At 38.8% G+C, this 12,155-nt stretch overlaps 1 protein-coding gene across 12 annotated transcripts in view; it reads left to right on the top strand.

Annotated features, from left to right (window-relative positions):
* Positions 1-12,155, top strand: part of FHIT (fragile histidine triad diadenosine triphosphatase) — a 1,509,753-nt gene that overhangs the window by 676,346 nt on the left and 821,252 nt on the right. For all 12 annotated transcript variants that reach the window (XM_036870236.1, XM_036870232.1, XM_036870237.1 and 9 more), the window contains one exon: positions 2,162-2,282. In XM_036870236.1, coding sequence (XP_036726131.1) covers positions 2,162-2,282 — 121 coding nt within the window. The remainder of the gene's footprint in view (positions 1-2,161; positions 2,283-12,155) is intronic.

Below are 12,155 nucleotides of genomic sequence, written 5' to 3'. Positions count from 1 at the left end.
CAGGGACATATGATCCTTCCAGCACTGTTAGATCCAGGTGCTCAAACAATGTTGTCAGGTATGGGTCTCTCTTTGTATCTTGGCTTTCCTGGCCTCCATGTTGGCTCTAATATCAGGCAGACTCTTGTTGGTGTATCCTCTAGCTCTTCCAGGTTCATGTCCTACCAGTTTGGCATCTTAGAAGAGAGAAAGCCTTTTCCCCATAGTATCAGCAGTAATCCTTTCATGGATATCCTTCCTTTGAATGGCTCATTTTTTTGTCCTGTATCCACTCCTGAATCACTCATGTGACAAAAGACTAATGATGCCTGGGTCACTTTCCCATCCCTAGAACCAGGCAGTAGGAGTAGCCCAACATATGGAATATGGTGGGGTATTACCCAAAGAAAAATTAAAGTGGTATGGGCAAAACTACAGAAAATGGATGCTGGGCAGGCAAAAAAAAAAAAAAAAAAAAAAACCCACACAGATAGCTTTAGGGCACTTGAATCAATTCTGTTTGTAGGATGATTGAAATGAATTGCATGTTTATTCTAGAAAAACTGGGGGGAATAAATAAAGGTTAACTTCAGATATCTAAAGCACTTTCACTTGCATGATACTTGTTTCATATGACCCCCAACGCATAAATCCATCACAAAAAGATGGACTTAGTATGAAGGGCAACCACATAATTGCTGGAGCTGATGGTCTTGGAAGGAATGGATAGTGAACGTCCTGTCACTGAGTATATTCAAGCATGGGCTAACAAGCTACCAGGCAAAGATTCTGCAGGAAAGGATTGGGAGAATAGGTGGGTTTGATCAGTGGTTCTGAATCATCCAGGCAGATTAAAGCATAGATTTCTGGGCCCTTCTCCCAGAGTTTCTGCTTTGGTAGGTTTGGAGTAGGACTCAAGAATTTGCCTTCCTGATTTCCCCAGGTGATGTTGATGCTACTGCTCCAGGGAACACACCTTGAAAACCACTGGCTTAGATGATTTTCAACGTCCTTACTGACCTTTCATTTTTGTGAGGTGGTTGTAATTGTTCTAGAAACCAGTATTTGTGTCACTGAGGCAAAACTTCCATACTATTCCTTTGCCCCTGAAATGTGTTAAATTCTGGCTATTTGAGTGCTTCTAAAGTAGATGCATTTTGCGTAGCCCTCTGTATCTTTTGGGTCATTGAGAATATTAGAATCCTTAAACAATTGCACATATATTGGTATGCTTTATAAAATGGTCCTCCATTTTCTGATGTCATCCTTTTTGTAGTTGTATTTCTATTTTCCCATGAGGGGTTCAATTTTCATCAGTTTTGTAGTAGGGTGGTTCCTGAATTAGAAAAATGAAGTGATTTCCCAAGGAAGGTGCGTTTTAGTCATTCAGAAAGTAACTTTGTCGTGTATAGGCATCCACTGATGGAAAATCATTCCTTGGTACCCTAGATGCCAAGTGTCAAATCTTGCTTTCCCTTGTCTTCTCCCCACTACCCCAACCCATGGCTTTCTCCAGAAAAGAGGGTATGCAACACTTCACATACCTTGCTGCATAATACGTCTGCATCAACCGGGAATTGTTTTCATCTTGAACTCTATTTTGTCCCTTCTTTGTCCTCAATTTTTTTCTCTTTAATTTTTGAAATTTTACTATAGTTATCTGGGAGTACCCACATGCTTTTGTAATTGTACACAAGGTCAAACAGTGTTTATACTTTTTCTAAATTGCTTTTATATAAACAAAGATAAAACCATTTGAGAAAAGGGAGTCCCCACAGGTACCTCTTTAAGAATGAGAAGGTTTATAGTCAGTGCTTAACCATGAAAATTTTCAGCTTAGCGAAGATGATGAAACAGATGGTTAAAAATAGTACCTGACAGATTGGACCTAGTGGATTTGGGTTAAGGTGTCTCCCCGAAGTGCAGAGGGGTTTAAGAAGACACATACAAGCTTTTGCTTGAAAACTGTAAATCCAACCAGCATAGAGAGAGTGGAATATTTTAGGAGGACTTACCCAGAATACATCTTAGTGGACATTAAATGGGGAACAGCTTCAATGATGTCTTCTTTACAACTAAGAATCTGTAGTAATGGACTTTGCTTTCTTTAAAGTGGTATATGATCTGAGTTTCTCAACTGAATTTTATAAATGTCCATTTTCTACATAATCTTCTTTTCCAGAATTCAAACCGTGAGGAAATGTCATTCAGATTCGGCCAATATCTCATCAAGCCCTCTGTGGTGTTTCTCAAAACAGAACTGTCCTTCGCCCTGGTGAACAGGAAACCTGTGGTACCTGGACGTATCCTTTTTTTTTTTTTTAAAGAGAGAAAAATTAGAAAGCCTCTGATTCTAACAGACCAAATAAATACAGGATTGACCTCGAGGATCTGTCCGAAAAGCTAAGCAAGGATCCTCCCCACTCCGCCTTTGGAGAAACCAGGTAAGATGTTATTCACATTTATTCTGAATCCAGTTGGTGGCACCAGTAATATGCTTGATCACTGTTGCAGAACTTCTGAAAAGAGTTGCTTAGCAACCGTGGCTTTGGAGGTGATTTTTTGCTTGACCTTTTCACTGTCGTAGCTGTGTAAATAAATAGGTGCTTCTAAAATGGATCCAATGAATATCCTGAGCACTTTGTTTTCAGTTATCAATTGTGAATTTTAATAGTAAGATAGAGATTGGGTGGCCCTCTTGTGATGTGGAAGTAAGGTTATGTGAAGATTATATGAAGATTTGAGACTGACTTGGTTTGTTTACCTCTTGGAGATCATTCAAGCTATGAATTTTAATTAAATTCAAACACATAAATATACTTACAAAATATTTTTTTCATGTTAGGGTCTGAGATGGCATTTTCTCTTGGAAAACATCCCAGCTTCTAGATCATTGTCCAGTGCCATTGGTGGTAGAGTATTTTATTTCCATCTGACCATCAGTTTCAGTAGAAGCTTCATTCTTTGCAGTGGGAGAAGCAGGATTTGGTGAAATGCTCTGGAGAGTTATTTTTATGTTATTGAAATTATCCCTCATGACTGTATGCATATGACATTTGTATTGACTACTCAGAATTTTTTTTTCTCTTTCCCCCCTAATTTAATTTACTATGCAGAGGTCAACAAAGTATAAAATTTCATATTCGAAGATAATGATCATGTCCACATTGAGGCATGATTCTACTTTGAAATAGATTTCTCAGTTATTCTGAATCTACAAATGTGTCAAAATTTTTTCCAGTGTAAGTTATATTTTTTCCAATGGGATTTTTCAAAATGCTTGAAAACTTTATCAATAATCTTCTTTCTTGGCCATGTAACTATTGTACACTGAAAAAAATACAACTAACAAAACATGCACCAAAAGATAATTGTGATTTCTGTGGTAGACTCCCAAATTCCTTGAATGGAAATTTTAACCTAAATTTTGTAAATCTACGAAACTAATGATGATAGCAATAAACTAGTAAATAATATATATATTTTTCTTGATAATACTTAACTCTTCTTTTAAGTTTATAAAAATATTTAAAATTATAAGTATACAAGATTAGAAAATTACATTCTTCTGTTTATTGAAGTAAAAAAATCTAGAATGATTTAGAAAGGTCCTATAAAAAAACAATTTTTAAGTTGTATACCAATTTTATATTGAGATTTTCTAAAAGACTTTGAAGTTCTTGAAATAACAGAAGAATTTTCTTTTCTCATTTGCTATTGTTGCAAGTTTGTGGTTGCCTTTTTCCTTTGAGGAATATATTTTTAAGCAAAATGTCTGAGAATTGCAGTGTCAAAAGAATATTGTTTAAATGCCATCTCTCGTTGGGTGCCATTTTTAATTGACTTTTGTCAGAACTGAGGGAACTTGGGATGAAAACGTGAATTGAGATGAACAAATCTTAATGCCTTGGACTGAAAGAATATGAAGTTGCAGAGTTGCACTTTAAAAAAAATGGTTAATAATGGAATGAACGTTGCTTTGTGATTTTTTAACTTGTTTCTTGATAGTAAGAAACTTGATTTTTAAAAAAAATTAATTAATTAATTAATTTTTGGCTGTGTTGGGTCTTCGTTTCTGTGCAAGGGCTTTCTCTAGTTGCGGCAAGCGGGGGCCACTCTTCATCGCGGTGCGCGAGCCTCTCACTATCGTAGCCTCTCTTGTTGCGGAGCACAGGCTCCAGACACGCAGGCTCAGAAGAAACTTGATTTTTCACGGTCTTTTTAACCAACTCTGAAAGTGTGATGCATAAGACATGGGTCATATATGTGTTTGAACTCAAGTAAAGTTGAGGTGTCTGCTTCAAGGAAAATGTTCATAGTGAATAGTGAACAGTTAGTGAATGATGACTAGTTTTGTTTCAGACGGCACTGGGATTGTCATTTTGGAAATGAGTCCTGGTCAGTCACCATCTCTTTGAGTAAATGCTAAGGACAAGGGGAACATTGTATTAAAATTAACAAACCTCAGTGTGTTTGGAAGGTAGCAAGAAGGACCCTGCCCTTTCTGGGGATGAGAACAGTGAGAACTGGAACATTTTTGTAATCAGTATACTCTGTAAAGCTGTTTTACATCTACAGTGTTTAAAGTGGTTTCAGGGCATGACCCAGCAATCCCACTCCTGGGCATATACCCAGAGAAAACCATAATTCAGAAAGACACATGCACCCGAATATTCATTGCAGCACTATTTACAATAGCCAGGTCATGGAAGCAACCTAAATGCCCATCGACAGATGAATGGATAAAGAAGATGTGGTACCTATATACAATGGAATATTAGCCATAAAAAGGAATGAAACTGGGTCATTTGTAGAGACATGGATGGACCTAGAGACTGTCCTACAGAGTGAAGTAAGTCAGAAAGAGAAAAACAAATATCATACGTTAATGCGTATATGAGGAATCTAGAAAAACAGTACAGATGAACCGGTTTACAAGGCAGAAATAGAGACACAGATGTAGAGAACAAACATATGGACACCAAGGGGGGAAGGCGGGGGAGGGGTGGTGGGATGAACTAGGAGATTGGGATTGACATATATACAATAATATGTGTAAATAGATAACCAATAAGAACCTGCTGTATAAAAAAATGAATAAAATAAAATTAAAAAAATAAGTGGTTTCAGGGCCAGTGGATAATGGATTCAGGCAATCCTTTTTATATGATGATTCTGAAACTTTATATTTTACTTTACCTTGGTACTCTGTTAGGTGACACCTGTGAGAAGAATCTTAATAAGTTACTCATTTGCTTGCAGAAAGCGATATTCTTTTGTCCCGAGATTTGGGAATTGAAGCTGTGGATGGCTCTGCCCACTAATGTTTCATAAAATAAATGGGGAGATGGCTGCAGTGGGCTTTAATCCCCAAGTGCTCTACCCTACCTGCCCTAGGTAAGCCCCTTGCTGTAGGTCTTCTAGGTCATCTAGCTTCTTGTACCATCTCTACCCCTGGACTTCCCCAGCCCAGCCTGCACCTCACTCTAAACCACAACTCTGATGCTACCACTCTCCTGTTCTTTTGCAAACAAACCACTGATGAATATAATGAATCTCCTTTTATTTGAGGATAAAGTCCAAATTCCTTAGCATCCTTTTAAAAGATTTTCATTTTCTTGACTCAACCTCCCCACTTTCCAACTATTTCCTTAAACAAGTGTTGTATTTCCCTTTACCTGTTATTTTCCCCATCCTTTACCCTGCCTCTCTCTTCACCTTGAGAACTTTCCCATCCTTTTCATTTCAGCTAAAGTGCCTCGATACCTGTCCTGTCCTCTTAGGAAAAAAACTATTCCATCCTTTGTGTGACACTTGGTTCCTTATTGTCATGTTGATTCATTCAACAGTTTATTACTGAGCTACTCTGTTCTAGGCATCATGCCAAACACTGATCCCAGTCTGCATCAGACCAGAACTGTGTTCATTCCTGTCTGTCTCTGCACTGAATCATTAGTTCCTGAGAAGGGGTGGGGGCAAAACCTACTCTTTGCACGTTCTCGTTTTCTTAGTACCCAAGAGTATTATGTTGACTGAATTTAAAGTGAATCTGTAAACATCAGGAGCATGTGGATAGTTTCAATTAAGACTGAAATCCTGCCTTTTCAGTCTTCCCATGCACAAAGCCATGTCTTGTCACCATTTTATTCCAGATGTTTTAGTATCTCATTCAAGCTGTATTTTCCCAACTTTCCCTACATGCTCTATCAGTTACAATCCTGTTTACTTTTCTGTTATGAGTGTGCTGAGTTAAGTCTAAATGCAGTGAATGAATCGATGGCAGATGGGAAAACATTCTTTTCCATTTTTTTTCTTTTTTTGCGTGTTAATTGGCCAATGGACAAGTCTGTATTTTAAGGGCAGTATATTGCTATCTTATGTGAACCGGAAAATTCTATTTTGTATTTTTGATGATCTCTTTTTAACAAGAGTATTCAGGTGGGCTTTGGGGAGTGTGCCATTCAAGAGAGACTTGTAAATGTCATCTTTGAACTTGTGTTCTCTCTAACATTTTGCTCCCCCCTCTTCAACCCTTTTTTTCTTTTGACTTTGCTCACTGACTTTTTTATACCTTTCTGAGGAGGAAAAAAACTGTCAGATCAGGGACTGCAGATATGCTTTTGAAGCAAGACTATTTGCTTCATTCTCAAAAGAGCCACAATCCCTCCTTGTCCCCACCTAAAGCAAACATTCTTGCTCATCGCAAACAGTGTTTAAAGCCTATTGAATAGGCTTTGGCTTCTGTGGTGCAACACTGTGGAAGCATATGTCAGAATGTCTTTAATCCATTAATTTCTTGTTACTGGAAAATGCTTTTCAGCGAGTCTTGATGAGAGAACAGAAGCATTCTGGAGATTGCATCTTCAGAATTCGGCAGCGAACGTTTTATTCATGTACCTTGGTGCAGCCCAGCTATTGTTCGTGGCTTGAAAAAATTTGAGCCAATATAGTTAATACTTCACTCCCCTCCCCTTGCATTGGGCTGTGTCTACCTCTCATCTTGAGTTCAGCATGAAAAATGAATTTGAACATTAGTGGAATCCATTTGGGGACTGGAGCTTTTATTGTAAATAAAATTATTCATTTGTTATGTCCTGTTGTTTTCAGCAGACAGTGTATTGATCTTCGGATTGCTATTCAGAATGGCATACGGAGCTCTAATGTAAGGGGAACACGGCCACGTTTGCAGATGGGTCGAATGTGTTGTGTAATGACAGAGACAAACCTTGCTTGCTGGCCATACTATATTATACAAATCATTTGTCAACTGTTTATTGAATCAGTTGTTAAAAAGAGCATATTTTTCCAAGCGGGAGCATCGCACACAGAATGTTATCAGGGCCAAGCCACGTTAGGATAATGCATTGAGGACAGCCTTACAAAGTGTATTTGTGAAGAATTAGACTAGGTAACTTAAAGGACATTTCTGCTGACATATTAGAAACAAAAGTTTGGTACAAGGGAAATTGTGTTCTAAGGTCCAACTTCAATAGATAAAAAAGAAAAATCTAGCAAATGCCTTTTAATATTTTACCTTCCCAAGCAGTGTTAAATTTTCTCTGTTTTCAGACCATTGCCATATTGAATACTCTTGAAATAAAGGAACAGATAATAAAAATAGCTTCATTACATAACAGTGCTTCTTATGGAATAGATGCTCTAGATAAAAGTGCCCTTTTAGTCCTTCCGTAAAAACCAGAAATATTTGTCATTTCCTGAGTAGGTTGTAATCTTGTGAATTTCTTTAATTGTTCAGGAAACTGCAGTTATTAGCGATCTGATGATCTTTCATTTCTCAAAAGAGCTTCTTTTTAAACCTCCCTGTACAAATAAAGTGACTGCAAGCACTATTTTAATATCTTTATTACTAAAGATAGATTTTTTGCTCTTAAAATTTCCTTAAGCATATGCCTTTTTAAAAATTTTCTTTTCACCCTGTGTAAGCCTATTGTATATTAGCTAGCTTAAAATACTCTTGGAGAGATATTCAGAGCCGATCGTGCGTCCTTTGTCCTGAGCTCTAATGGAGAAAGTTGGTTTCCTTGTGGTCATATTTTTCTTGATTTTATTTGGCAGATTATTGTGTTCAAAAGATCTGCATGTAGCAGTGATTGTTCAGAGTGTTCTTATGCTGTTTCTATGGGAAAGGTTTCCATATAAATGTGCACCTACCTTTGGGTTATTAGAGTACATTGCTTCCAGCTAGAAACAGTTTTTGATGGCATTAGTCAGGAGGAACACAGGAAGCTCTTGGATGCTTTCATCATTCACTAAATTGACTGACATCTTTTTTCAGTGTCCAGAACCTGCAACAGAGGATCCTGCCAACCCCCATTGCAAGGCAAACCTTGTGTGACTGTCATCTATCTCGACTTGTCATCTGAGGGATTACTGCACAGAGAGCAAATCTGTTTTATCTCAAATGCCATCTCTTCAGTTGGTAGTGAGCTCACAGTGTTGAGTAGGATTCTGAGGCTGCATGCAGGGTCAGTGGGCAGTAACTGTCATGGGTAGCAGAGGAGAAAAAGGGGCCCTCCTTGCCAAGGCTCTTCCTCTCCCAAGTGTATTTTTCATTCTTGGAGCTGAGACTGGCATCTTTATTTTTATTATAGACAGACTGATGGATTGTTGGCACCTGACACGAAGGGATTAATAGATGCTTTGTGTGTGTGCAAGGGACATTTGAAATTGGATGGAGAAAAATGTGTGGATTTTCTACATTTTGCCCTGGCCCCTTCAAATAAAGGTGACTCACCCATGAAACAGTGTGCCTGAGGCATGTACATATTGGTCTCTAGACCTCATCCAGGCCCCTTCCTGTTGTCCACCATCTCTCCCTGGCTCCTTGTAGCCTATTGGTTGGTGACAATACTGGCTAGTGGTGGTCTTGTCGTTCACTTGGCCCCCTGTGCTTACTTAGTTGTGACTGTTTTCCTTTGACCTTGACTGCTTCTCCATTATAGGATTTACCTTCTAGCTTTAGGCCCTGTTGTGAGTGGGGTGAGATGAGCTGGCCTGACCATGGTTATGCATTTGAGGAGGAAAGTCCAGCTGGCTTTTTAATGAGAGCTTTTAGGAGGTTTCCTTTATTCTCTTAGAATTGCACAAAGCCTACAGAATCACTTTTACAACCAGAAAAAAGATATTTTTACCATCTGCCAATCTCTTACAGAATATAATTCTGCTAGTGTGTGTGCGAGTTAGGGGGGGGAGGGGGTGAAGGACCACATTTGGGATGCTCTCTCCCCAGCTCTAACAAATGGTAGGATGATAATTATATGTATTAAAATAACACTTTGAATAGTTCTCATATTAATTGCAAAAATGAGTATCCTGTAACATGGAAAGCCATTCCCCATTTCTATTTATTTCTACGTGAAACTTTCCTCAGGTAATTTTAAACTGTCATGGTTAACAATATCTGAACTCTTTTCATTATATTCTGGGCATATTTCTGACCTGCTTTCCATGCAAGCCATCAGATTGTGAGGAATAGGAAAAGGCTGGTTGTGGTGTTGCCAGCCTTGCACTTGTAACGGAACATAATTAGAAGTAATGAATGGAATAACACATCATTATTCATAAGAAATGTCATGTAATTAACTCAAATAATGCAAAGTATATCCTAATTTCCATTTGGAATGAATATAGATTTGTTAGAACATCAGTAGGCAGTTAATGTTTATCCTATATTTTCATGCACTTATCAAAAACTGTTTAAAAATCTATTGAATGAATATACATGGGTTTTCTATAACACAATAAGTCAGATGCCTTTCTTTTGCTAATAGAGCCTTATGTGTATTCCTTATATATTATATATACATAATTTATGTTCCATTCTTAGGATTAGCATAATTTATATTTATTGCAAATTAATGATCTAATTTATGTACTTAGCTCCCATTTCCTTTCTCAAACTAAACTGACTGAAAAAAATAACTATAAATTTGCAAATAGCTCTTGGGCACAAATTGGCCTTATCCTAAGAACTCTCTACAATACTAGATATCTGAACTAGTTTTGCAGTCTAAATTATTTCCCTGAGATTTCTGTTCTAGGCTTTAAATGTGCCTCAGGAGTCTTGGTTTGGCTTAGATGGACGCACAGGCGGGAGTCAGGATTGGCTGGATATGTCTTAGGTAGAGGAGTTATTTTTATATGCAACAGTTAGTATGACACGTGGTGCTGACCAATGTGAGTGTAGTTCCTGGAAGTTCTCTGCTCTGCCAGAAATCATCCTCTTAATTTCTTCATTGTGGGGAGATCTGGAGAGACCCAGGGGAGGAGACAGAGAGGTGTGAGTGGCACTCAGGAGGCAGTAAGGACAGAACTACTGCAATATTTTAAAAACAGGAATGGCCAGCCCTGGTTTTAGAGACGGACACTGATAGAAGGAAGCTGCCACTATGTCCTAGGGCTCAAGCCTGGTATTTGTTCTTCCACACCATAGAGTCTGGCAGAATAGGAGAGTCACCAGGGAAGTAAAAACAGCAAAATTCTTTGTTTTAAACGGCCAGCTTCCTCGCAGTGAAATGGTAACTGCCTAACACCAGTTAAGGGGAGAGCTTTAACTGTAGCAAGAGGAGACTGAGGCAGTGTTTTCTCAGTCTGTTTGCCGTGTGTGAGTGTATTGGGGGTGAAGAGTGTGTATATATACACATTCAACTTGCTTATATCTTTTACTGAAAATAATATCATAGAAATAAATTAAGTAAATTAAAATATCCTGTCCTCTCTGTGAGCACTTGGAATGGGAAAGCTGAGTGTCCGGCCAATGCTGGCCCTGCTTCATGGGAGTCAAGACTTCACCCAGAACTCTTGCTCCTCATTCTGTCACTCTTTCTGCCGCTTCTGGTGACTGTCCCACGTGCAGCAAACCTTTCTGTATCATTGGTTAGGAGTTATTTTCCCTGGAGTCTTAAATGTCCCCATTATTCCTACTTTCCAGTGCTACATTGCTGTCAATCTATACTCCTGTCATTTTATAATTTTCACTGATAATTTGGTGGCTTTGTTGTTTGGCTGTAATCATCATTTTCATTTAGGACTGAGACTAACCTTGATGACCTCTGAAAATCTATGAGGCTTAAGCCTGACTCTGCTATGCTGTGAGTGTGGTGCCAGACACTTACCTTGGCGAGCAGAATAATTTGCTCCCAGGTAAAATGAGTCCAGGAGGAACGAAATTCATCTGGCTCTCTAATTTTTCTCTTTCCTAATAGGTTTTGAAATGACTGTAGTTATCAAGAAATCTTTTCATCTTCAAGATTTATTTCCAGTTCAAGATTTGTTGGAACTAAGAATTATCTGTTGAGTGCTAATGCTTTAACAGTAAACCACGATCCCTTTCTATACACCAAAGATGATTGCTTTAAAATTTGTTAAATGTGTCAAGATAAAATAAATCAACAGAAATTACATTAAAATCTTTAGTTTCTCATGCAGACATCTAGAGTACTAGTTAGTATTTTCTATTCTGTTTGGGGACCAAATGACTCCTAGAAGCTTTTTAATCATGGAGCTATATCTGCAATAATGTAATTGAGATTCAGGGCTGGAAGAGACATTGAGTGGGACTTTTCATATTGCCCTTGAATATGAGCAACTAGGGCCTAAACAGAAAGGTTGACATCCTTTCTGGTGAGAAACGCATATGTGAGAGAGAGCCACACTCCCATTACTAAGTGGCAGCACCAGAACCAGACCCACCATGTTGAATCACATCCCCATGTTCCCAAACTCTCTAAGGGGAGAACTGGTCAGGGGAAGTATAGTAGATAGAGGAATGCCAAGAGTGTATTCTCTTCCCTCTTTCTGGCACCCCCTGCTGGCCCTGAAAGTCATGTGCAGAAGGTAGCTCAAAGCCCTGAGCGGGATGATTCCATGAAAGGGTGCTGGCATCCTGTCCCCTGGCTTGATGTTTGGGCTGAGCTGGCAGAACCTGCAGGCCGTGTAGGCACTGCCCTCAGGTGGCGGTGCTGTGCAGCGCTTCCCATTTGCCCTACGGAGTGTGAGATTGCACAGGAATACAGAGCAGTGCTTGCCTCTCATCTGCCTATTTCTGAGTAGTGGGTAGGTGGATAGGGAGAGGCTTTTTGCAGGGCAAGAAGAGACTGAGCAGTAATGTTCCTGAAAAGAAGATGGGAGCAACTTTTCTACCCCATCCCAATTTT

This window comes from Balaenoptera musculus, chromosome 11, assembly GCF_009873245.2.
Source record: "Balaenoptera musculus isolate JJ_BM4_2016_0621 chromosome 11, mBalMus1.pri.v3, whole genome shotgun sequence".
Classification (NCBI taxonomy): domain Eukaryota; kingdom Metazoa; phylum Chordata; class Mammalia; order Artiodactyla; family Balaenopteridae; genus Balaenoptera; species Balaenoptera musculus.
The sequence above is the reverse complement of the archived record's forward strand: the minus strand, read 5'-3'. Positions and strand labels throughout refer to the sequence as shown.